This window comes from Urocitellus parryii, chromosome 10, assembly GCF_045843805.1.
Source record: "Urocitellus parryii isolate mUroPar1 chromosome 10, mUroPar1.hap1, whole genome shotgun sequence".
In the NCBI taxonomy this organism is placed as follows: Eukaryota; Metazoa; Chordata; class Mammalia; order Rodentia; family Sciuridae; genus Urocitellus; species Urocitellus parryii.
Genome location: NC_135540.1, coordinates 107,074,211 through 107,101,795, shown reverse-complemented (window position 1 = coordinate 107,101,795; position 27,585 = coordinate 107,074,211). Strand labels below are relative to the sequence as shown.

Here is a 27,585-nt window from a genome sequence, read left to right as displayed (position 1 = left end):
CCCAAAGACTTAAAAACAGCATACTATAGGGACACAGCCACATCAATGTTGATAGCAGCACAATTCACAATAGCTAAACTGTGGCACCAACCCATATGCTCTTCAGTAGATGAATGGATTAAAAATGTAGCATATATACACAATGGAATATTACTCAGCAATAAAAGAGAATAAAAATCATGGCATTTGCAGGTAAATGATGCAGTTGGAGAAGATAATGCTAAGTGAAGTCAGCCAATCCCCCCAAAACAAATGCCAAATGTTTTCTCTGATATAAGGTGACTGACTCATAGTGGGGTAGGGAGGGGGAGCATGGGAGGAATAGTGGAACTCCAGATATGACAGAGGGGTGGGAGGGGAAGGGAGGGGGCAGGGGGTTAGCATGATGGTGGAATGTGATGGACATCATTATCCAAAGTACATGTATAAAGACATGAATTGGTGTGAACATACTTTATATACAAACAGAAAATGAAAAATTGTATTCTATTCGTGTAGTAAGAATTGTGACGCATTCCACTGTCATACATTTAAAAGATAAAAGCAATTAGAAAAAAGATGGCTGGGTCTTTTAAATATAAATTTAGGGCAGTTGTAGAGTGAAAAAATGAAATGAGTATGGGACAGAGGGACTCTGACAAGTTTTTAGGAGTTGATAAACTGGGTAGAACCAGAATTATTTACTGTTACATCAGCAATAATTTGTAATGCCTGGCTCAGAGTAAGCACTCAATAAACATTTGTTGGATGAATGAAAGAAAATGAATGGAGGTGGCTGGGGGTGTCCCCATGATGTCTGATGAACAGCTGCCATGAGCCCCGAATTAGAATGTTGTCTCTCATTAATAGAGACTGAGCTCCAGGGTCTTTTCAGATATGTTGTTTTCATCCAAACAATCATATGTAGTAGGTATGATTTCGATTCAGATGAGCCAACTCTGAGGCTTAGCGAGGTAATGCAACCTGCCTGAGGTTCTACAAGTCAGAACCCACAATCAAGAGGGTCTGACAAGCTCTACGCCAGCGTAAAACTTACTTGATACTTCCTAGCTTACGTAAAGCTTAAAAGCAGGGAAATTTAAGATGGTAACTCTCAATGAGTGCGCATATGGAAGTTCTAGAATGTTCCCATCAGCCTATTAAAGGTAGATGAGTGAGGGGCGTCACAAGGACACAAAGACTCGCGCCGAGGTCAGGGCAACCGCGGGATCGGGGACCCGCCGGCAGTCGATCCCAGCGCAGCCGCAGTGCAGCTCGCTAGCGCCGCGTCCTGGGAGTAAGGAGACAAATGACGAGCCCTAGAGGGCGGGGCAGACAGACTCAGGCGTCTCTTCACGGCTGCTCCGCGGCCGACTCCGCAGGGAGGCCTTGGCGTCATTTCCTGTTGTAGGTAGACAGTGCTTCCGGGTCGCGGTATCTGGGTGACTTCTTGGCGGTCGCGTCGCAGTCCACCCCCTCCCCCCGCTGCGTTCCGCGCTCTTTTCTCCCTCCCTGCCCCCTCTAGGGTCCTCTCTGGACCTCGGCCCCCTGATCGCTTGGGCACTTGGAGCTGTCGCCTACCGCTGCCGGTGAGGTCGTGCACAAAGCCCCATTTTTGTTCCCCCTTTCCGCCCACTCACCACCTTCGCGCGGCCATCCGCTACTTTGCACCTTCCGCCATTTTCCTGCCTCTGAGGGTGGACTGATTGCGTTTTGGGTCCCAGGCTCCTGAGTGCTGGTGACCGCGGGAGGCGAGGAACTGTTTGTGGGGGTGCGGGTGGGGAAAGTGGTGGCGAATGGTGCGTGTTGGTGTGTCAGCAGTGGCCAGCGGGAGCGGGGTGGAGCGGATGGAGGACGGAGTGCGGGAATCGAGGGTCGTAGGCCGGCGAGGGTTCAGTCCTACTCTCTTTCTTTGGAATTACGAGCTAAAATATTGTTTAGCGTCTTTGTCGGCCTTGACAGTCTATAGGAAGGATGCTGTTGCGGAGAGCGAGAGGGTTTCATTTCACGGTTTTAGTTGATTCAGAAAGCTGCTCCCCTCCAGAAACTCAGTTTATCCTTTTTATTCCTTTTCCCTCTCTAAGGGGTTGGCATGTACTAGGCCTTCGGTAGTGAGTTGTTAACTAAATGAGTTATCCAAGAATCCAGTTGTAATCTTGGTAGGCTGCCATTTCCTGTTTTTAATGTGAATTGTTTTAAAAATGAGACTAATCATGATCATCTGTAAAATGTAATATTCTGTAATATTCTGTACAATATGCAGTTATCCGGTGGTCTGGTCTTTTAAAATCCCGAGGTATGGTTTAAAAAAGGGCACTAAACAAAGAATAAATAAAAACATTCTTGAAATGCTGTGCGTTTTCAAAAACCTCAGGTATTCGTTTAAGTTATTTGGAAAGGAAGAAATTTGAAGGATGTGGAATTTGCTTTAGTTTTCCCGTACTGGGAGAAGGATGTGACGTCTTAGTTATTCTTTTTTGAGGGGAGGGACGTACAGCTTTGTGGGAAAGGTTGCATGTTTCCTTATGATTATTGCATTTGTAAAATGGAATCCCAGATATGATTTGAGATTTTTCTTTTATTTGGGGAATTCGCCTAATTATTGGGTATAGGTTTCTGTATGGACCAAAACATAGACTAATATGAAATAAACCAACTTAAGGAGGAAAAGTGTCTGGTGTTTTATTAATGTCTTTTTATATTATTCGACTAGTAAATACGTATAAAGCACTTCTTTTTCAACGAAGGATGGAGTGCGGGAATTGAGTCCAAATTAATTAGTAGATTTATGCTTTTTTTATTTAGCTATTTTTGTTACATGAATTAAGGTGTAGTAATTTTTGGTAAATATTTGTTGTTTGATTGCCATATAGACTAGTAATTTTACTACATCATAGGTTATATGTATTTGCTTTGAACTATGGTGGCAGTTTCTAATATTTAATATTAATGTCTTTGATACAGGAAAGATGAATGGGAGGGCTGATTTTCGAGAGCCAAATTCAGAAGTTCCAAGACCAATTCCCCGTAACTATCATATTAACTATTTATAATTAGAAGCGCTTTTTTGTGTATGTGGTGCTGGGGATCCAACCCAGGGTCTGGTGCATGCAAGGCAAGCACTCTACCAGCTGAGCTATATGCGCCTAGAAGCACTTGTTTTAAAAATTTTTTTAGTTGTTGATGGACCTTTATTTTATTCATTTATCTGTATGTTTGATTTGAGAATCAAACCCAGTGCCTCACGTGTGAGGCAAGTGCTCTACCACTGAGCCACAATCCCACCTTAGAAGCACTTTTTATGTAAGAAAATTTTCATTGCCTGAGTAACTGTAGCATCTGGGCAGGCTTCATGGGGCTGTTACTTGTGTAGTCACAGGGCCCCATGCTTGATTTAATGCTCTAGTTTTTATCTTGAAATTCTTAATTTAAACAAGGGTCACACATTATCCTTTTGCACTGGGTCCACCCCATTTTGTAGCCAGTCCTAACTAGTAGGTTGTAGTGCTTACTTGTTTGCAGTTAAAGTTTGCTTTAGAAGTTTAGAGATTACCTGTTTTCATTACTTCACTTTAAAAAAATGTTGGGTATCATTAATATTCAGACTAAGCTAATTTTCTTTTTCCTTCTTTTGGTACCAGGGATTGAACTCAGGGGCACTCAACCACTGAGCCACATCCCCAACCCTATTTTTGTATTTTATTTAGAGACAGGGTCTCACTGAATTGCTTAGCACCTTGCTTTTTCTGAGGCTGGCTTTGAATTCTTCTTTCTTCTGTCTCAGCCTCCCAAACTTTGGGATTACAGGCATTCACCACTGTGGCCCAGCTCAGACTAAGCTAATTTTTCAGACTTAGTTTTATTATGGGTATTTTATTATTTTCCAATTTTCCTTGCTAAAAGATATAGGGGCTGATTACATTCCAACAGAAGAAGAAAGAAGAGTCTTTGCAGAATGCAATGATGAAAGCTTCTGGTTCAGATGTAAGTTCAATTTTCTAATCAACATAATTTTTTTGTTTGTGCTGGGAATTGAACTTGAGACATTGCCTTGCTAGGCAAACACTCTACCACTGAGCTACATCCCCCAGACTTCAATATAGCTTGGTCCAAAATTTGTACCTGCAATTTTGACCTGAATTTATATTTGAAATTTAATACTTTCATATAGAACATATATGCTTTTTGCATAGTGTGGTTGTTTCTAAAACAAGTTGATAAGGAAATAGAAGAAATGTGCATATTCTAAAGTAATTATTTCAAATTTTTGTTTCAATCATGAAGTAATTTTGTCAATAATAATGGTAATAACATTTATTGAGTATATTTGGATTATATAAAAACAACTCAGTTGGGAACCCTCACTTTACAGGGAAGGAATTGAGGTTTAGAGATGTTAAATGAGTTAGCTAATGTTACATAATGGCAAGCCATGATGTTTGAACTTGGAAGTCAGGTCTGTCTGAAACAGAAGCTCATGATTTTAAGCCTTGTACTTTAACCATCACATAATAAAAACTGGTTAGTTTCCATTTTTTAAAAAACCATTAAATATTACTATATTACCAACTTTTGATTGTATATCAAGATTTTTTTTAAATACAGAGAATACTATAAGTGATACATAAATTATAATCTTACTTTTAAACAAAACCCTGGTATTATTGCTTTATCTTGAGACTGTAGTCTTTGGCAATTACTATTCTAACAAAAAGGCAGAATGGATTTTAAGGAGAAAGAAGGGGACAACTTAAACAATTGAGGATATACCTTTTCAGTCTGGAATGTATGCTTACAGTGTACAAGGTACTTGATTAGAAGATGAGTTTTATGAGACATAATATTTTTCCCGAAGTAGTTTTATGATGTAGTTGGGACAAAGTTAACACATGAAACATATAAAGATTATGTGTATAACTGCAATAGGGACTTTAAGTAGAGATAGATTTTATTATAATGAGCCAAGGCAGAGTCTGCAATAACTTGATCTCTGTTAGACCCTTGAAGCTGAACTTTTGGAGCAGAAGACTTTCATTGAGAATAGAAAATAAAATAACAGGAGTTACAAGGTTTGATTCATTATATGTTTTAGGTTCTTGGACAGAGAGGATGATACTGTTTTTTAAGAAACTTTAGCAGTGTATTGGATAGGAAGGATGAGAAGTTGTACTTGGTGAAATCCCTTATGAGTGAGCTTTTGCAGTAACACAGGCATATAGTTTTTGAGGAAGTATAGTTGAATACATTTTTGTTTGACCTGGAGAAAATGGGTAGGCAATGAATTTTTTAAAGAACAAAGGATTTTGGTGGGGAGGAATGCCAGGGATTGAACTCATGGGGACTCAACCACTAAGCCACATCCCCAGCCCTATTTTGTATTTTATTTAGAGACAGGGTCTCACTGAGTTGCTTAGCGCCTTGCCATTGCTGAGGCTGGCCTTGAAGTCAAAATCCTCTTGCTTCAGCCTCCCAATCCACTGGGATTACAGGTGTGTGCCAGTGTGCCTGGCTAGAACACAGGATTTTTACAAAGATTGACAGTAGAAGGAAGGAAGGAAAAGAGAGAAACTTTAAGATAACCAGCTTAAGAAACTTGATTTTGATGATATCACTAATTAAGAGTTACAGTTATACTGAATTTCCTTGTTTGTAGGATAAAATAAGGTTAGTATGGACATTTTAAGTTTTTGGTGCAACAGGTTTTTTTCAAGTATTGATGTCTCAGGATTAAGAAAAAAACAAGTCTGATAATGTTTGGAATTATTGTAATGTTAGACTGAGGTTTACATAGATACTGTGCTGTTCAGATTTATTTCTGGCTGATAAATTTATGTTGCTGTACATATTTTTAACATTCTAGTTGTAACACCATTATGTCAAAAGTACGTTAAAGGGCAGTGAGTGCTAGGCATGATTTCTGTGTATGCCTAATTGTTAATAGTAAGATATGCGGTATATGAACAATAGAATCTCAGTAATTTCTGTGTATTAAAGCTAATTAATTCTAAATTGAAGAGACAAAGAGCATGTAATAATGACAGACTGAAAAGCAGATTATTAACTGTATGTTATATCTCAATTATTGGGAAATTATAGAAGCCAAAAAATTGCCAAGTAGCAATTGACTCTGTTGGTATGTGGTGCTGAGGATCGAACCCGGGCCGCACGCATGCCAGGCGAGCGCGCTACTGCTTGAGCCACATCCCCAGCCAGCAATTGACTCTGAATTGACTCTTTGTTTTGTTTTGGTTTTGGTACCAGTGATTGAACCCAGAGGCTTTTAACTGCTGGACCACATCCCCTCTCCAGCCCCTTTTTTTTCCTTTTGAGACAGATCTTGGCTAAGTTGCTGAGGCTGGGTTAGAACTTGTGACCCTTCTGCCTCAGCCTCCTGAGCTGCTGGGATTATAGTAGTAAACCACTGCTCCTGGCACGGTCAGCTCTTAGATAACCTAGGTATACACCAAACATTGCATATATATAGAAGTTTGGGTGTAACCAGATGGTATGAAATTCAACATATAATTATTGAGAGGACTTGATATTAGGAAATTTTGTACTTTAATATTCATATCTTCAAATGTTATTCTATGCAGTGACATTTTCATATTTATATAAATGAGCAATGGAATTCCTGATACTTTGGAGCGTGTAGATTAGGAAAAAATGGTGAAAAAGGCATATAGGAATATGTAGAAAAGTACCAATGATAATTTTTAGACCTTAACTATGAAGATGTCATATTTCTAGGTGCTTACAAATTGTGGCCCTGTGAGTTTTTGTCTAACCAAAAAAAAAAAAAAAACAACGTCTCTTTGTCCAAAACACAGGTAGTAACACAATCTGTACATAAAAAGTCAGTTTCTTGCATATTATGTTATAGTAGTTCTTACCTTTGGAATTACTGAAAAGGTCTATGAATTCCTATTTGCACCAGTTACAGATTGTTTGAATAATATTTCGCTCATTTTATTTCAAATAAAATGGTATAATCAGTGAAAGGGTCAGACTCTGAGTGAGGCCCACCTGTTTAAATTAAAATCCTAGTACTGGGCATTGAATCCAGGGCCTTATGCATGCTAGACAAGCACTCTACCAACTGAGCTATCTCCCAGCCCAAATTCCACACATTATTAACTGAGATTTGGGGCAAGTTCCTGTTACCCTGTTTTCTTATCTGTAAAATAAGGGTGATATTTGCTTATTTCATGTAATTGTTGTAGAGATTAATTTAATTTTAAAATTTGTTGACTATTGCCAGGCGCATGCCTATAATCCTAGTGGGCTCTGTATACTGAGGCAGGAGGATCATGAGTTCAGAGCCAGCCTCAGCAATGGTGAGGTGCTATGCAACTCAGTGAGACCCCTTAATTCTGAATTTAGAATATCATTTTGCTATTGTTGAGAGGAGAAGAGTTCAAAGAATTTTAGGAATCTTTGTATTAGAAATGGTTGGGGCTGTGGTCATAATGTACAATTAGGGTTTGGTCAAGAGTATTATTGATTTACCTAAAGAAGCATTATTTAACAGACTCTGAAATAAGAGTCACACAGTATAATGGAAAAAACCATTGACCTAGGAGTCAGAAGACTTAGATTCTGAATCCAGCTATACCACATACTAACCATGTTCATAGCTTAGAGCATATAACTTGTCTTTTCTGGTCTCAATTAACTCTGATTAGAATGAAGACTAGAGAACCTCTGAAGTACCTTTCAGTTTTACCTTTATCTTTTTTGTGAGATGTAAAATAGAATACGTGAGTTGAGAAGAGACGGTAGACCTAATCCATTGCTCTTTTATAGCACGGGAAGTTAAGAGAAGCATACAGATGTGGTGAATGGAAGAACTAGTACTAGAATCTCAACCTGACTGTTACTCTTGAGTATTAAATGGGGAAATCATTGTCCATTGTAGAGATGGCTAACTAACTCATCACCTTTTATCCTTACATAATTCTTCAGTGCTACGTGTTGCAATCCTTGAACCAAGCTGAATGATGCTGTAATTAGAAGGGATTTATCCTTTGAAAAACTTTAAATAATACATGAAGGCATTCTAACCAGCCAACATTAAAGAAACATTTTTTTCCAGCAAAGGTAAACTCTTTTAGTAGAATAGTAAGGAGTCAAACCATAGGGTTTCTGCAAACTGCCTAATGACAAAGCCAATGCCTTATTCCAAAGTTGTGGGTTTTAATCATGAAATTTCTCTAATAATTCAAATGTAATAATTTGAAAGTAAATAAGTAATTAGTTTTTAAGTAGTCCACATAGTTTTGAAAAGAGTTGAGGAAACTATAGCCCATGGACCAAATCTGGTTTTGCATGCAATGAGCTAAAAATTGTTTTTACATTTTTAAATGTTTGAGGAAAAAGAAAAGGAGGAAGACTATTTTATTACATGTGCAAATTTCATGAAATTGATATTTTTGTATCCATAAAGTTTTATAGGAACACGGCTGTATGTCCATTTATGTATTGTCTCTGGATGCTCTTGCCTTAAAACAACTGTTGAGATGGGACAAAGACTGAGTGGCCCACAAAACCCAATACATTTATTATCTGGCTGTTTATAGGAATGCATCTACCAACCTTTGGTCTAAAATAGGAGTATCTTTGGCAGCTTCCAGCCATATGTAACTATTTAAATTTGCATATAGTTTACAGGATTCAGAAACTATGAAAGGATACAGAACAAAATCAGGAAAAAGAGTCTGTAGTGAAGTCCAGAGGAAGCTAGGTGCAAGCTTCTAAGATCTTTTCTTAGTGGAGTCATACACTAAGGATGTGCTTAATTTCTCCACCAGCTAGTAATGATGCGAGTTAAATGTTGTTCACTAGGGAAGCTCATTAGACTCAAAGCCAGGGTTTTTGGAGGGTGCTGATCGCATAGGCACCCTCAGTGTAGCAGATATCAAGTTCCAGACGCCCAGACAACGTGGTACTCAGCATGAAAAAACAGATTAGGTACAGTGAGCATTTTACTTGTTTAGATAAATTAGGTAAAGTTTTGTATCAATGTAGAGAATTCTTTTTCCATTCAAATTCCCAAAGTTGCTTTGCTAGGTTGGTCAGCCAAGGACCAATTCCAACTCCCATCAAGGAGATATATTAGTGCTTGGGTAAGAGAACAGTGATTCATAGGTGAATTTGTTTTGTTTTGTTTGTATTGTGCTAGGGATTGTATCCTGCCCTTGCATATGGTAGGCAAGCACTGTACCACTAAGCTACATCCCATGTGTTTTTAAAGTTATGAGTTTCTTTGAAATTATAATGAGCACTTAGGATTTCACTGTCAATTAATAGTAATTATAGACAGAATATTTCCTTATGGCAAAATTACATTTAAAATAGTTTTAAAAAGTGTATTTAAAATGTATGCTTATTTATTCTTGCCCCAGCCTCCGTGTGATTATGGTCAAATATATTTGTATTTTGGTTCACAACAATGTAATACAGAGCTTAAAAGCTTGAGATCTGGTGTCAGACAGATTCATTAGAATGTGGGCCTGCCATTGAACTAGTTGTATGACCTGTTGCAAGTATCTTAACATCTCTAAGCTTCATTGTCCGTATCTTTAAAAGCGTAATGATATTATCTACCTTATAAACATAAGAAAAAGTAAATGAATAATATATGTAAGGCACTTAAACATGCTGCATGGAATTTTGTCATACTCAGTGACTTTTCTTTTAATTGATTTCTGGCTTGTTCTCTTTTTTTGCCCTCTCCTTCTCTAACTTCAGATGTAACTCTTAGTATTACTTTTGACTCTTTTTTTTTTTAAATCTTTATTTTGTTTGTTTAGTTTTTTTTGCTAGCTATTTAGAATCTAAATCTGGATGGTTCTTGAATTATATTTAACATTTTATAATGTCCTTAAATTTAAAATGCTTCTTTCATGCTTTCACCATTCATATAGTGTAACTTTTAAGATGAAGCAATCTCTTTTAAATATTTTAATGTGCATTCCTATGATTTTACTAATAATCTATCCCCTAATAAATTCAAGAGACAGTTTTCCTTTGTTGATAGTGACAATTTTTTTCTCTCTTTATAGCTGTGCCTTTGGCTGCAACAAGTATGTTGATTACTCAAGGATTGATAAGTAAAGGTAAATACTTAAAACTTTGGATTTATTTAGCATTTTGGATATCATGTTTGTTTTACATTATTTTTCTGATTTTTAAATAAGATGATAATGTATCCTATTAGGTATTATCATTGATGAATTTCCTCAGTATCAGAAGGGTTTTGTCTCCATGAACCCACTGACTTGATTATCTTGATTTGAGAATTTGGTGTTTCACATATAGCTTAACAACCTGTAAGAATAAGAAGGTAATTAAAAACTTGTGGATGGTTTGTAGGTAGAGCAGCAGACCTGGTCAGGTGGCTCAGCAGTATCATTCTCACTTAAGAGATTGTTAGAAATGCAAATTCACAGGCCCCATCCCATACATACTGAGTCAGAATCTGTTAAATGAGGTCCTGGAATCTTGAAGGTGATTCAGATGTACTAGTTTAACAAGTCCCTGAGGGCAACTAAATTCTGTTGTTTTAAATATTATAACATATTCCTGTGGAACTTGAGTTTTAGATTAGCATTAAATGTATCAGTCTTTGTGTCTTAAAATTTAGTGGTGCTAGCAATAGTATTGCTCATGACGTTTATTTTGTTAAGTATCAGCGTGGTGTATCTTATATCTGGGAAAGTGTCCCAGAAAATAGTCATGACTCTGGTAGGATAGCCTCCATGTATTCTAAAAACCTGTTCTTTTAATTAACTAGCTCAAAATTGACTTTGATAGGATATTTTAGCTTTTTCACAATAGCAGAATAAAGTATGTAGATAATCTTGACTCCAAAACAATACTTTTGAAGGGAAGTGGGAGGATTTTGGGAGGAAAAATTTATTTAAAGAACTTCTAAGGAATCTCATTATAATGTGCTGCAAGACAGGAATTTTAAAATTGAAAACAACTCCAGAACCAATTAAGTTGTTTCATAGATGAGTTTGGATTTGCATTTTGAAAAAAAATAAAACAAAAACACCAATCACATTACTTTGAAGGGAAAATTGGCATAGGGAGAAAGAATTAAGAGTGGAGAAAAAAAGATTTTATTAAACGTTTATGGGTTGTAGTTGTAGTTGGATCCAATAACTTTATTTCATTCATTTATTTTTATGTGGAGTTGAGGATCGAACCCAGGACCCTAAGCATGCTAGGCAAGCGCTCTACTGCTAAGCCACAATCCCAGCCCCAAGAGTGGAGAAATTGTCTGCCTGTTTTATAGTAATCCAATATGTCATTTATTAATGATTGTTATGAGGGAGGGGGGTATGCAGAATAAATACAAGAGCTGCCAGTAGTTCATTTGAAGAAAGAAGTCTGTGTGATCACACACTGAAACAAGTAGAAGAAAATTTAAATGTTTAGTTGAATTGTGAGATTCAGAAGGATATTCAAAGATCTCTGTAGGGCTGCTATAATCCCTTTTTTGGGGGGCGGGGGTACCAGGGATTGAACTCGGGGCACTCAGCCACTGAGCCTTATTTTATATTTTAGTTAGAAATAGGGTCTCACTGAGTTGCTCAGCACCTCACTTTTGCTGAGGCTGGCTTTGTACTCCCAATCCTCCTGCCTCAGCCTTCGAGCTGCTGGGATCATAGGCGTGTGCCACTGTGCATAACAGGAACATTTTTTGGAAGAAATGAGTTTCAGAGGATGAGCAGGAGTTTGCTTAAAAGACAAGGAAGACTATATTAGGAAAGAGGGAACTGATCAGAACAATAAGCTTAACTCGGGAGGAGGCAGTCAAGAAACTCAAAGCAAAATCATGTGGGAAGGAATGAAAACTCTATTAAATTACTAAGAACCAAGAGAAGGTACAATTTGTATTAGGACACAAAAAAGGGAAAGTTTTGGAGATTTGGTATTTACATGGAGTTAAAGACGTTGGACAACTTGAGAATAAGATAGAAATGGTAAAAATTAGGAAAACAATTCAGAATCCCCAAGACATTTTGCATTTCATCTAGATGTTTGGCATTTTGTATATGCTTTTGTCCATGGTGTGTCATACTTAACTTGTTCTTAGCTGCAACCTGATTGTTCCTATCTATTATAAAAGAAAGAACATAAAAAAGAAAATTCTCTCCCACACGTTTCCAGTTTTTCCCTGACTCCTCAAATTTGAAGTACTATAAATGAGTGCTTCAACTTTTTACTTTTTTTAACCCATTCAAGTCTGTGTCATTGATTACTTATATATGTATTTTCATTTTGTTATGTCTTATTTGAGGTATTAGGGATTGAACCCAAAAGCATTCTACCTCTGAGCTACTCCCCAACCCTATTTTTATTATTTTTTTTTTAATGTGGTGCTGGGGATTGAACCCATGTTCTTGTGCATACGAGGCAAGCACTCTGCCAACTGAGCTATGTCCCCTGCCCCCCAACCCTTTTAATTTTGGTTTGGAGACAGGCTGAGTTGAACTTGGAATCCTCTGCCTTAGTCTTCTGAGTAGCTGGGATTATGGATGTATGCCCACCATGCTCAGATAACACAATTTCCTTGTTTCTTAATTTTGATGGGCAGTTTTTGTTCTTATCCTATATCATAATTTTCACCAGTTCTTGAAACATTCTTTTCATATCACTACCATGATAGTGGACACTAATACTTTTTTTTCTCCCTCAGGCAACTCTTCCACTTTTTCTATGAATTTTGAGTGTCTGATAGGAATTACATACTATTTTTCATATATAGCACTAAAAGACAAAGGTATATTACCTTTTGGTGTTTAGGTTTTCTTCTTCTGCTTGTTTTAAGAGTGTTGGTGTTCTTTAAGTTCTCCTTTGACTTTTAGTTATTGGTGTATGTATTTTTTTTTTTTTTTTTGGTGGTGTGGGTGCTGGAGATTGAATTTAGGACCTCATGCATATTAAGCATGTAATTTATCATTGAGCTATATCTCCATCCCAAGTCTATACTTTTGCCTCACAAATTTGAGCTTCATTGACCATTTCTTGCATCTAAATCTCTGTGGTTATCTCTAGCCTATGTATCTGTTACAATGTTTTAGTATCTCCACTTGGATTGCCCTTCTAAATGGCCGTCAAACTGAATTTGTTTTTCCAAAACCAGTTCCTCCCACCTTTCCACCCCTCGTGCCTGAGTGGCATCACTGACATCCAGGAGTCCAGGGCATTATTATCCTTAACTTCTCTTAACTACCTTGTCTAATTAATATCATGTATTCCAATTCATTCATTTCTCTGTCAACTATCTAGTTCCATCTGTATCATCACTATAATTAATGCAACCATATGTTGCAAAGAGTATTGCATTAACCTTGAACAAGTCAGTTTGCCTCTGTCCTTGCTGCTTCCCCTTAGGAAAATGGGCTGTCTCTAGCAGCTGTCAGAGGGCAACATAATGTATATAATTGATAACTCAAATATTCGGGTGGATAAATAGCAACCACATGCTGTATTCTGTTTGTCTTAATTCTCTCTGTAGACTGTAAGCTTCATTATGTGCAAAGAAAATGTCTTATTTACTGTTTATTGTCAGTGGTCTGTAACTAGTTGGGGACAGAATGAGGGATCAACTTATACATGTATAAAAGCAAATATTTTAACTACTCTGCTTTTTCTCCTCTTTATGATCTTGGTGGTATAAATGAAAGAACCCCAGGCCAATAGTATGGATTCGTTTTGGTTTTGTACTTTAATGACACTAAATCTTGCAATTAAGTATTCGATATATTGTTGATCCTATTTGTTAGATTCATCAGTGGTATGCTGAGACTGTCTTATATCAGTTCCTGAGAATTAATTGTTAATTTTCAGTAAATTTGCAAGCCAAAGACATTTTGGTAGCTTTACATCATGGAAATTAAATTAATTAAAATCTGGGCTTTTTATATGGAAAACTGGTTTACCTATATAATACTGGATTCTTCTATATTGTTGCATGTAGTTATAGATTAATTATTCTCATTGCTATATAGTTTTCTTTGTGAGTATACCACAGTTTATCTATATGTTGGCAATTAGGTAGTTTTCAATTTTGACTATTATAATAAGTTCTGCCATGAATAAAGTATCTCTTGGTAGACATTTTTCTGGGTTATAAGATTATGAATATAGTTTGTTCAGCTTTAGTAGATACTGTGAAACTCTTTGACATAGTTTACATTTCTGGTTTTTTCACCAACACTAGTTTGTGTGTTTCCTGTATTTTAGCAATTGTGATAAGTGAGCAATGATACTGATTGCAGTGTGGTTTGATTTGTGTCTCCCTCTAAAGAAGTCTTGAGTACCTTTTCTTTTGTTTATACTTCATTTGGATATATCCTTGTTTGTAAATTATTTACTGATGCCTGTTGTCCATTTTTTTTCTTTATCTTTCATATTTTAATTTTCAAGCCATCTGTAATTGTTTTGGAATAGTATAAGGTATAGGATCCAGTTACATTCCCACTGTACACTGTACTATGTTTTGAAGGGATGATTTTTTGTTTACTGCAGTGTTGCCTGTCATAAATTATGTGACTGCATGTGTGGGTCCATTTCTGGGCTCTTCTAGTGTTGGTCAATTTACCTGTTCTTGCACTATTCATACTATTTTAATTACTTTATCTTTATCACAGGTTTTTGTATCTGGTGCTACTAGTTCTCAAATTTCTTCACTTTCTTTAATAGCACCTTGGCCCTTCATGTTGCACATGGTGTATTTTATTTATTTGTCTATCTATCTATTTATTTATTTTAAATATTTATTTTTTAGTTGTAGTTGGACAAAACACCTTTATTTCATTTGTTTATTTTTGTATGTGGTGCTAAGGATCAAGCCCAGGGTCCTGTACGTGCAAGGCGAGTGCTCTATCGCTGAGCCACAACCAGCCCCTGCACATGGTGTATTTTAAAATGCTTTTTTTGGTTTGTTCTTGGTTCATAGAAACATCTTTTTTTCCTTTATCTAGTAACTTCGTATCAAGTATCTTTATATTCATTCACCTATTCTAATAATTTTTAGTCTTTCTAGATTTTTTTATAATTCTGTTTCTGAATTCACTTGCTTTGTCTTTTAAATAGTTTAGAGTTCTCTGGGTGCTTAAAAATGCTAATGTCGGCAGCTAATCTTTAAGGGTATCCTGAACTGATTTTTTTTCTATTCTCTTAACAATGTTACTCAAAAATACTTAACTTGTTCTTTAGGAATCCTTTCAAGTCATCCCAAATATGGTTCCATCCCTAAACTTATATGTAAGTATGATCAACACTGTTTTTTGTAGCTCTTTTACCTAAATAAAACCATAAATTTTATCAAATGTTTTGACTTACTCATATTAGTTTTGTGGTTATATGCTGTGGCAACTTAATTTGTTTAAGCTTTTCATTAAATGAAGTACTTGGATATTTTATTAATATCAAAATTCATGAATTACTTGAAATGCTTTCCTCCCTCTTTTTATAAAGTATTACAACTATTAATTTGAACTTACTTTGTAAATACACAGTATTTAAAATAATTATTGGTCTGTTCATGGGGAAAGTTGTACAGGTACTCTGATTGATCACATCAATATATTTAGAATTAAGCTTATTTTAAAAAATCTTTTTAGTTTGCATTTTGCAATATGGCTAATAAGAAGCTAAATTTAAATTGTTCTTTTAAAGAATCTGCGGCTTTTCATTAAATCTTTTCGGATTACCCTCTCTTTTGTATTGGATACAGCTATATGGTGAAGTGTTTGCTTTGGACTTTAGGTTATACTTTGGAATACATTATTTTAAGGGATTTGTTGCATGTAATTTTATTTTTAAAGCAGTCTTATGAAATTGGCTAGGCAAATAGTATGATACCCATTTTACAGAAAAATAAATGGCTCAAAAACCTGTTACTAGGCCAGAACTCTGCTGTTTTGATTGCTCATCCATTTTTCTTTCCAACATACCTTTACTACATTTCCTACCTATATTTAATAATTAGTATATTAGAGCTTATTTATTTATTTAAAAATATTTTTTAGTTTCAAAGGACCATTATTTTATTTATGTATATGCGGTGCTGAGAATTGAACCCAGTGCCTCATACATGCCAGGCAAATGCTCTGCCACTGAGCCACAAACCCAGCCACTAGAGTTGATTTATAACAACTTTATTTTGGCTTATTTTCTTAGGGAAAGTGAATTATTTCTGTAGAATCTATGAACTCTTGAGTATAATTTAATGTGGTCTTTTTACCATTATTTGAGGAAATTTCAGTTTTGTAAACCAAAGACATATTTTAGAACTATGCTTTTTAAAAAATGTTTTGTTAGATTTTTTTTTTTTTTTTTTTTTTTTTTGCCTAAAAGACCCATTCAGTCACACATTTTGTTTGGTGTTACAATTAAGTTGCTTGCATCATGGGATACTTTGCTGGAAAGCTGTCTTATGTGAAAACTTGTCAAGAGAAATTCAAGAATCTTGAAAATTCCCCTCTTGGAGAAGCTTTACGATCGGGACAAGCAAGACGATCTCTACCTCCCGGGTAGGCCATTTTCTGATTTTCACTTAAGAGTTTTTATTGTTAAAGAAAAAAATAACTAGACAGTATTATAATTCAGTATATGAAGCATTGCATAACTGATGAACCACTGTAAACTTGCTATTTGCTATAGACTAAAGATAATTTGCCTTAAAAGATAGAGCCATTATTTTAAATAGACCTTAATTCTATTGGGCATACATGTCCCAGAATAAAGGATTTATCTTTGTTCAATTTGTCACTTACCTTTGCTTCACTGTATTTTGGGTTTTTCTTTTGAATATCCAAATTTTGTTTTTTAAAATGGAGGTAAAATGAACTGAGCATTTTACTAAGTAGGTAAAATAACTAATTTTCTTTGAGGTATGTAGTATGATAATGTTTGTTTTGGTATGCGACTTCATTATAGGAATCATAGTTAATTCTTGATTAAATTTCAAAAGTGAACTGATACTGAATAAATTTCTGATGTAAATCAGTATAAGTATTTTAGATAGTTTATGTTGGATTTCATAACATTTGGAATCCTTTAGTTTTTTAGTTTTTTTTCTTTAAACCAAATTCTGTAAATCAGGCCACAATGAAAAATAAAAAATAAAATAAATAAAATTTGTAGGCACAAAGTTGTTTACAACTTAAGTAGAGAAGAACTGGAGTTGAACTAGTGCCCAGTGAAGGAGAATGGTTTAAGTTTTATCTATTAACAGACTTTGTGAAGGTACTTAAAACTATAAGTCTGTGAAGCATTGTGATGAAATGCTTTTGATACACCAATATGGTAAAGTATAAAATCATATGTACTTAAAATTGTCTTTTAAAAAAATTTTTTTAGTTCTTGATGAACACAGTATCTTTATTTATTTTTACGTGGTGCTGAGGATTGAACCCAGTGCCTCAAAAGTGAGAGGCAGGCGCTCTACCACTGAGCTAAGGCCCCAGCCCTAAAGTTGTCTTTTTAAAAAAAAAGTGCTGCTGGAAATTGAACCCAGGATTCCATGCATGCTAAGCAAGTACTTTACCTCTTAACTATATCTCCAGCCCTTTTTATTTTAAGACAAAGTCTCATTAAGTTGCCCTGGCTGGCCTTGAGCTTGGAATCTTCCTGCTTTGACCACCCCACCCCAGATTTAGAGGTGTGTGTAACCACACCTGGATGTAAAATCCTCTCTTTAAATAAAAGTAAATACTTGCAAGAACATTGGAAGTAGATAGTAATAATGGTTGTGGTAGATGTTTTTTTTCCCTTTTATACCAAACTTCAGTAATTTGGTCGTGTTACTTGTAATTAAAATAAAAATAAGCAGTTTAAAAAAACTCATGTTAAAAAATTTCAAACTTTTGGGCTGGGCTGTAGCTCTGTGGTAGAGTACTTGCCTTGTACGTGTGAGGCACTGGGTTCGATCTTCAGCATCACGTAAAAATAAATAAATAAAGATATAGTGTTCATCCACAACTAAAACAATATTTTAAAACTTTTAAGTCTAGTAAACATCTAGTGATGTTTAATCTGTTACTATTTTTTTTCAGGCAATGGTTTAGTTTTTATATGGTGTAATGTAGATAAATTAATTTGGATAGATTGATAAATAAGTAATAAAAGTTTTTAAGTAGATTGGTAGGTAAATTTTAATACATGGCAAGCAAGCATTCTAAACCTCTTATTGAGAGAGTGTGTTAACCTATATATGCTTTAGCAAATTAGTGTTTATATGGTTTCCTAATTATGGAAGTAACTTCCCAGTTAATGTGGGAAATGGACATGTTTAGTGGAATTATAATTGATCTGAAGTACTTTTTGTTTCTAAGAACTTTAAAACATTAAAATTATCTACAAAACCTAATATTTAGGAAGTCAGATATGTTTTGTGTTTTCCTTGTGAAAAATTTTAAATTATTATCCTTGTGATACATATTCCTTGTGATAAGTTTAAGTGGGTTAAGACATTTTTTAATGCTTTGTGTGTGGCAGAAACATTTTATTTTGCTACTTAAAAATAGATATGTTTAGCCAGGCATGGTGGTGTACTCTTGTAATCCCAGTTACATGGGAGGCTGAGGTGTGAGGATCACAATTTGAGGCCAACCTCAGTGATCAAGTGAGGCCCTGAACAACTTATTGAGACCCTGTCTCAAAATTTTAAAAAAAGTTGCCTCACATGTACAAGGCCCTGGGTTCAATCCCAGCACTACAAAAAAAAAAAAAAAAAAAAAGGCAGGGCTGTGGTAGCTCAGTGGTAAAGCATCTTAGTTTATTCCCTAGTGTCACAAATAAGTTAAAATATGATTATAGAAATTTGAAGTTGTTTTCAAACCTTTATGCTTCAGATATAGGCAGTGATTTATTTTTCTTACACAGTGTGATATTCTTTTACAGGCATTATTCTCAGAAGTCAAAATATGACTCAAATGTGAGTGATCAGTCTTTTGGGACATCCCCAGCAGCAGACAACATAGAAAAAGAGAAGCTACCTCGTTATGAGCCGATTCCATTCAGTGCTTCTATGAATGAATCCACTCCCACTGGTATTACTGATCATATTGCCCAAGGTAGAAACTTCTCTTGAAATGAATTTCAGCATTTTATGGTCCAACGTATGTATAAACTTTATTTGATGATCTTTTCTGCTGAATATCACCTGTACATTGCACTATCAGCCATCAACCTAAACTCATCCATCAGTCTAATTCAACATGTTTTGTTCCTTTTGGTCATTTGTTTTTTCATTCACTCAACATTCCTGGAGGACTAGTAGGTATCAGGCATTCTTGCTAGGTATGGAAGACATAAAGATAAAAGTTGGTTCTTGTCCATAAGAAACTCTCAGTCTGTTAGAAGGTAAAACATAAGGATAAATTACTAATGGGTTCCAGTGATTGAAAATACTCATACATGTTTCGTGGAATAGAAAAAAAGTGATAAATTGTGCATCAGGAAGTAGAGGCTTCAGGAAGGCTAAGGTTATATTTGATGAGCCAATCTTAAAGCCTTTCAGCTTTCTTTCTTTGAGGAAAATAATACTTACCTGCATTACAGAACTGTTGTCAAGTGAGAAAACCCATGGGAACATGCATTGTCAAGTTTTTATAAATACTAGTGTCAAACACATAAGTGAAAGATCAGTTTTGGAGTAAGGCCTGGATTTGAATTATTGATGTGGCCTTGTAATTACAGTTGCAATAAGTAGCTAATTTATAATTCCTTGAGTTTCTTGATCTCTTGAACAATGATAAAGCCTCTCAACTGTTGGGATTAGATGAAATAATTCTAGGCAGTGCCTTGTAGGTAATATATTCAGTTCCTTTTTCCTTTCAGTCTAGTCTGCAGTAGAAGTGGGGAATTAAATCAGGAGGCAAAGATCTGTCTATAATTCCTTACCTAAAATCTAAAAAGTTTTGAAAACCACCCCTACTCCCCAAATAAAATCTGACTTGAGGGACAGGGATGTAGCTCAGTGTTAGAGCAATTGTGTAGCAATTGTGAAAACCTGGGTTTGATCCTCAGCACTGCAAAAATAAAATCTGACTTGAACTCACTTGGCGGCAGACCCTGACCTAAACAACATAAGAAATATAAATATATCCTTTACTTACTTTACCTAAAAGAAATTTTTTCCATTTTATTGTAGAACCATTAGTGTTTTTACTTATTATTCATTCCTGTCCCAAACCTCTGAATGGGGGATATTTAGTGATATAGGATATATGCTATGATCATTTAAAAAAATTCTGAGAAACTGAATTGCAAAACATGTCTAACTCCGAGGATTTGGATAAGGGATTGTAGATCTCTGTTGAGTTCACTTTAAAGGCAACTTTGAAGTCAATTCAATTAAATCAGCAACTGGGTAGTTAATAAATAATGCTCAAGAAACAATGGGATTTTTTTGTTTGCTTGTTCAAAATGGAAGAGATTTGAATCTAAATGTAGGTTAAAGGGAGGAAAAGGAATGTAGGGGAAAGAGAAGTTGAGTGTAGGTTAAGGAAGGTTTGAGAAGATGCAGAATAGGATTTAGGAAAGTCAGAATATAAAGTATCCACTAGACATGTCACTGTGATTAAAATTAAATTTATTTATTTTTTAAAAAATATTTATTTTTTAGTTTTAGGTGGACACAATATCTTTATTTTTTATTTTTTTATTTTTATGTGGTGTTGAGGATTGAACCAGTACCCCGCGCATGCCAGGTGGGTGTGCTACCACTTGAGCCACATCCCCAGCCCTTAAATTTAAAAGTCAATTTCTCAGTAGTTTTGGCAGCATTTCAGTTGCTCAGTGGTCACATGTTAGCATCTCCCTTGTTGGAAAGCACCAATACAGAACATTCTCACTAAGGAAAGTTTTGTTATTTTGTTAGTGGTACCTTAGAATCAAAGACAGGGGAGAAGGCTGATTATTAACCTTGTAGAAAAGTCAGGAGAGAATGGAAGTTTGAATGTTTAAAGAGACTCTTGAGTTTGGATGACTTGTTGAACCTCTTAATTTTCAAGTTTTCCCCTGTGCAAGGACTTCGTCTAATTAGAATGGGAAAGGGGGTGGGCAGATTCAGAGAATGGTTAAAGTCACCATCTTATTTCCAAAGGTAGCTCTTTGTCCTTCACTGTGTATCATTTTTCAATCTCAGATCCATTTCCTGTAGTCATGCTCCAGCTCTTCCTTTGTAATGATTTGCATCCTTCCTGCCATTTGCATTAGAAAATTCTATATTACATAATTTGTTTTCTACATAAAAGCAAACATAAAAATCCTTTTGATATCTACTCACAGATGATAGCAAGACCCATATTTTAATATTATTTTATGCCTAATTTGTGGTAGCTATCCATCTGTCCACTGCTCTGCTTTCCGTTTCCTTCTCCAAATCATACTTGCCACTTTTCAAAAACTGCTCTTCACATGGACCCTCATTGGCTTCCTTTGCTTTATTCCAGATGCTATCCTCCCTTACCAGGCCAGGGTACCCTCTCCTTTTGTTTAAATCCTATTTGTTCCCTTAGTTCTGCTTTCTTTTACCAGGAATTCAAAGAATTATTAATCTCTTCAAAGCAGAAATCAGTCCTTTATAGCTATTAGATACCATAGGTAGTTTATTACAGTTATATTTAAAGCAGTGCTGTTTTATATTTTATTATTCCTTCCAGCTCTTCATAACCTTCCCAAATGAGTAAATCATGTTCTCTTTACAATGTAGGACTATTTTCATTTGGTTTTATAAGTGGGGAAATTTTCCCCTAATCTTCTATCTGATTTATGTTTGATTTGACATAGGATTTTAGAATAATAAAATATTTTTCTTTTGGATAAGAAAAAGTATTAGACCTGGAAGGAACTCTAGAGAGCGTCTAGTTAAATTACCATATTTTGCAACTGGGAAAACCAAGATATGGAGAAGCTTAGTGATTTGCCCAAGGACATTCACTAATTGTCAGCAGAGTGGGATTAGAACCCAGGCTTCCTTAAATATATATATCCTTCAGAATTTAAAAAAAAAAAATTATAGTGAAAGGAAATTAGTTCAATAATTATTTATTACTAATGTAATACAAAGTTTTTTAAAAACCCAATATAAGATTATAAATTTTTTAAGCATTTTCTCTTTTCATCAGGAAAAATTGAGTTTTGGTGTATTAGAACTAATTAGGAAAAACTTAAATCTCTACCCTGTATCAATACAGTGTATATTTATCAAAATAAAAGATCTGGTTTGAAAACAATATTTAATATAGTTATATTTCTTGGAAAATTCTGATTATTTGCTTGGACCTTACCATCGAGTTCCAAATAAGTACCATCTATAAAAATTGAATTTTAAGATATTTTAATTAATATATTATTAATGATATGCTCAATTTGTATGTTGCATTAAAAAATACTACTTCTGTTGTGGTTAGTAAGACTTTAAGTACTGGTGCACTGAATGTTTTGTTAGCATCAGTAAATTTGTTTAAAAATGTTTATATGGCCTTACTATTTATATGTTTTATGAACTGTTTAGTATTTGATCTTGTCAATATATTAAAGGGGATTACTTCATTATTTTTTCATTAGTATTTGATTCTTTGATAATATATATTGTTCACACTTTGACTCTCTTTGGGAGAGATAAAGAATAAATGCAGATTTCCAGGCTGAATAGTTAGTTCTTATCTCACCTCAGTAAACAAGAAGTAAAAACCTACACTGGTTAAAGGCTATTTCTTATAATTTTTAGTAGTTATTTTCAAGTATTTTTGTTTAAGTACATAAAGATGGTAAATTGATTTTTTAAACTGAAGTTATTTGTATAGATTCTAGTTATTAGAATATTTAATTATGGAAATGTTAAAAGAATCTACACTGTGTCAAGTGTTGTTCACTTATCACCAGTAGATTTATTTCTTTTTAATTCTGTACACAATATGAATGACTTTCCAGGTTAAAATACTAGCATTTTAAGCAGTTTGTACTGTTACGTATTATATTACTCATTCTTTTTCCAGCCTTGATTTAGATTTAAAAATCTTTGATGTTGATTTTAAATTTTAGAAATGAAAGCTTAAACATATAGGGAATAGATTTTAGTCTGTGATTACCTTGGGGAAAGTATTGTATCTTTGGAATGGTGATAAAATTCTGATTCTTATATTTTACTTTATTCTATTTTGATTATAGGTAAGAAGCTTTTGCAAAACTTAGTTACTTTGGGTTTATCCAAATCCTTTTTACCATCATTTATTAACTGTTTGTTGTTTTAGGACCTGATTACTACCTTGAAGAAAGTCCCAAAAGAAAAAATATTACATATGAGGAATTAAGGAATAAAAACAGAGAGTCATATGAAGTTACTTTAACACAAAAGACTGATCCCTCAGTCAGGCCTATGCAGGAAAGAGTGCCAAAAAAAGAAGGTATGCTAGTTTAGTGTGAATCATGTAACTTTTAGGATTGGAAACTGAAGTATTAGTTTAAAACATTAATTATATTGATGTATGATTTAATTGTTTAAGTAAACAGTTCACAATAGTTATTTCACAGTTACCAGTTCTACCATTTTTAAGTTTTTTCAAAAGGCTATTTTGTGTTAGGAAATAATGAAGTCCAAACAGTAAGACTTGAGATAGTGAGACTAGTTTGATAATAGAATGTAGAAATTATATAACCATTTTACTTTCCCCTCATAAGAAATCACCTTGAAAACATATCTTTTTTCTAGCAGTACATTTCTTGCATAACTAGATTTGGTAATCCCAAGGTTGATGATTGGACTGTACTGCCACTTTTGGCAGAACCACAGAATCATGACTGAGTAATAAGGATTACTTTTCTTGTAAGTTTAACAGTACTTTATAATTAATAGTCAATTTTTAAATAAAAATTTTGTCATTTTGAAACAGCCATACAATACCCAAAGTAAATTTTCTGACATAACTGTTTACCTCTAAAGTAAAAGTAAAAGGGCATTTTGAACAGGTTTTTGTAGGCATTTCTGAATAGAATTTTATTATTTCTCTCTAAAGGAATTTCAGAGGATGAGTCATTGTTTCAAGATTTTCTATTTACTACTTTAAAAATCAAGGGGGTCACTGGGGATGTAGCTGAATGGTAGAGTATTTGCCTGACATGCACAAGGCCCTGGGTTTAATCCTCAGCACTAGTGCCTTCTGGAGAGCCACATGCCATAAAGATTTCAAAATTATGTAAAAATCCTAAGTATGGGGTTGGTGGTCACTAGGGATCTAAACCAGGGCCACATGCATTAGGCTAGCACTCTGCCACTGGGTTATATTCCCTAGTCTTAAGACAGTTTTCTCATTTCTCATTGCTAATGGTTACTTCACTTAGAATTGCTTTTGTAACAATATTACATAATAATTAAATGATGTCTACATAATTTTGATGTAAAAACATTTTTGTAATAGGTTTGTAATTTATAATGCTTATTGTTGTTTGTCATAAAAAATGTTTAATATAAACTTTATGCATACAATGACCTTTTCTCTGTATTATGTCAAGACTTATTGATTCTTTGTTCTGCTTAATAATTCGAGGGTTTAGACTGTAAGCTCCTTGAGGGTAAGAAGTAGTATTTTTCTCATTTTTATAATCTTTTGTCTGCATAGTGTAGTACCTTGCACTCACCAGTAGTGGAGCATTTTGGTTGGGCATTGGGTTGTAATAGAGATTAAAAAAAGAAAATAAGGTGGACACTTTGGCACTTGCTGACTTTTGACATTTTTGGTTTTAACTAACAGTCTTAAAAGTTATTTTACATGACACAATAATGTAAAAGTATGAACTTTTGCTGGGCGTGGTAATGCCTGTAATCCCAGCGGCTCTGGAGGCTGAGGCAGGAGGATCTCAAGTTCAAAGCCAGCCTCAGCAAAAACTCGAGGCGCCAAGCAACTCAGTGAGACCTTGTCTCTAAATAAAATATAAAATAGGGCTGGGGATGTGACTTAGTGTTCGAGTGCCCCTGAGTTCAATCCTTAGAACAAAAAAAACTATGAACTTTTTTCTTTATAAATAAAAATTTTTTTTGTGTGCTTTAAATAATTCAAAAAATCTGTTTCTTTGATTTTTTTTTTCCCTACAATATTCTTGAATCTAGATAGAAAATTTAACATTAGTACAGTGTAAACTCATGGTGTGGAAGTTTCACTAAAAGTTTTCAGCTTCAGTGTATGTGGACTATATTTATTGGTATTTGTCTAATTAGAAATTCAGACAAATACATAAGCATATATTCTGTTAGCTGTCAGAGAAACATTACCACACATTATATAGCTTCTAGAAAATTTCACCGCATATTCATGAGAATTGAGAGCAAGGGGAAAAGGCAAAATGTGAAGAAAAGGGGTATATAATATCTTAGTATAATAATGAAAGTTTTGACTGAAAGTTTTGACACCATGTATTTTTTTGAAGGATTCACATTATGATAATTGCTTCTTTACATTGTTATGATTACTTTGGTCCTCTGAACAATTCACCCATGGAGCCTATATAGAAAAGAAAAGACAGCATGTTTCACATTTTAATTTTATGTAAAGTTCGGGAATATTGGCATCAATTTCCTTCTTGTAGTTTGACAACTAATGCAAGAGAAGAGTAACCATAATTTGAAGACTTGACCATTTGTTTATATTTTTGAAAAATAAAATTCAAATTTATTATTTTTATTTCTGGTAACTTCTTTTGTATAAGCTATAATATATATCACCTTTACTAATGTGTAGTAAAGTTGTAAAGGCACCCAGGCTTTGAACTTGAATTGACCTACTTCAATTTTGGTTCTACCTGTTAAGGTGTGTACCTTGGGCAAGTTACTAATCTGTTTTCTAAGCCTTATAGTTAGAATTGTGTTTACTTTATAAGATTATTATGAGGATCGAGTATTTATATAAAGTTCTTGATAAAATGCATTTATAGTTATGAATAACCCCTAGTTCACAGAAGTCTAACCAGCCCCTTTTATGAGAGGGAAATGAGAGGGAAAACAATTTTCAGTACAACAACAAACAACATAGTGTCTTTAACTTATTACTGTTTGGAATCATCAATTATTTGTGCTTTTTTCCTAGTCAAAGTAAACAAATATGGAGATACTTGGGAGGAGTGAAAAATTACATCATTGGACCTACTGAAGGAGTTTCAATATCCAGCTTCCTCTAGGTGGTCATGAATACCTGCATGCTTTTGAGCTCAGCAGCAGTCTTCATAAACATTTAAAACTAAATCTTGGGTTTTTGTGGTTTGACTTATTATGATATTTTGTAAGACATGGATTTTGGTGTTAATATTGTGTAAATGTAATCACCATAGGGAATGCTATGAATGATGGTATTATACCATGATTTTGTACAGTTTGAAATTGTTTTTAAGATACAGAGCAAAGATACTCAAACCTATCAAGAAACTGATGCTCAAGAATCATTGTATATAGCAATCAATGATATCTGCATGTGGAATTGGGGTGGGTGGGTCGGGGGAGCAAGCATTATTTTAAGTGTCTGGCTTTACATCATCAAATTATTAAAAAGGCTTTCTCTAGTATTTGCTGTTATTAGTGTTTATGGTAAATAAAATGTAAAGAAATATGCCCCACCTCCATTTTATGGTTTTATTTGCAGTTCATTTCTCTCTAAGTACAATTATAAGTGGTGTTTGGTAGGGATTGAAAATAAGGTTATGTGTGAATATTAAATAAGATGAATATAATCCATGTAGATAAATCAGTATGTAGTAAATAACTAAATGCCTTTAAAAAGCAAGTTGTCTCAGCTTTCCACCACTAACAAAATACCTAATCTAATCAAAGAGAAAGTTTATTTTGGCTCATAGTTTAGGAGGTTCAAGTCCATAGTTTGTTAAACTTGTAGTTTGGGTCCATGGTGAGGTAGTACATCCTGGCAGAGCAAAACCACTAACATTGGAAGTAAGGGAGCAAAGAGAAAGAAGAGGCCATTTTCTCCCAAGACCCTTCAAGTGCATTTCACCCCCAGTGAAATTAGAACTGGCTTGGCACCACTATAGTGACCAAGCACTTAACACAAGGCCCTTAGGGAACATTCAAGATTCACACTATAGTAATCATGTTCTCAAAGTTTGTAAATTACACAGGAATAAACGTTAAAGTTAAGTAATTTCAGTATTTGTTTCTGGTTCAGGTGAACTGAAATTGTATGGCAGAAACATTTTCCAACTAACTTGCTACAAACCATCCTAGAATTTGATGACTTAAGATAGTCATTTACTATCTTAGATTTTGGGGGTTGGGGGAGTTTGGGAATTAAGGAAGGATTCAGGTGAGTCATTTGACTCTGTTTCAAGTTTGCAGTTATGTACTAGATGGAGCTGAACCTGGACCACCAGAGCCGCTGGTCCCTGGCCATCACTCTAGCATTTAGTCATTTTGAGATTTTGCCATGACTGGATTGTGTGGGCTTGCTTATGGCATGTTGCACTCAGGGCATTGTGGTCTTTTAGGGGGCCCTAGTGAGTGCCCAGGAAATTTGTCCAAAGCTGTATTGCCTTTTGTGCACAATCTAGCCTACCAAGTCATGTAGCATCATTTCATTA

General features: G+C 34.8%; 1 protein-coding gene across 5 annotated transcripts; it reads left to right on the top strand.

Moving 5' to 3' along the window:
* The first annotated feature begins 1,399 nt into the window (after window positions 1-1,399).
* Window positions 1,400-27,077, top strand: Ociad1 (OCIA domain containing 1). 5 transcript variants are annotated; one of them, XM_026385288.2, is made up of 9 exons: window positions 1,400-1,573; window positions 2,944-3,006; window positions 3,883-3,963; window positions 10,044-10,097; window positions 15,214-15,261; window positions 16,397-16,532; window positions 18,904-19,076; window positions 23,262-23,414; window positions 26,088-26,632. In XM_026385288.2, exons 2-9 carry the CDS (start codon window positions 2,949-2,951, stop codon window positions 26,123-26,125), a joined length of 741 nt encoding a protein of 246 aa, XP_026241073.2. In that variant the 5' UTR covers window positions 1,400-1,573; window positions 2,944-2,948; the 3' UTR covers window positions 26,126-26,632. The 5 variants fall into 5 exon arrangements, with proteins under 5 accessions (XP_026241073.2, XP_026241101.2, XP_026241080.2 ...); XM_026385295.2 differs by having other exon boundaries at window positions 1,539-1,568; window positions 26,088-26,633; XM_026385309.2 differs by lacking the exon at window positions 1,400-1,573 and adding an exon at window positions 1,586-1,717 and having other exon boundaries at window positions 26,088-26,633.
* Window positions 27,078-27,585: the final 508 nt, after the last annotated feature.

Excerpts from the sequence above, each read along its gene's own strand:
- Ociad1 (XM_026385295.2), top strand. The coding sequence starts at position 2,949 with ATGAATGGGAGGGCTGATTTTCGAGAGCCAAATTCAGAAGTTCCAAGA. Across the intron at positions 19,077-23,261 it reads TACTGATCATATTGCCCAAG|GACCTGATTACTACCTTGAA; the intron begins GTAGAAACTTCT and ends TTGTTGTTTTAG. Across the intron at positions 23,415-26,087 it reads AAGAGTGCCAAAAAAAGAAG|TCAAAGTAAACAAATATGGA; the intron begins GTATGCTAGTTT and ends CTTTTTTCCTAG.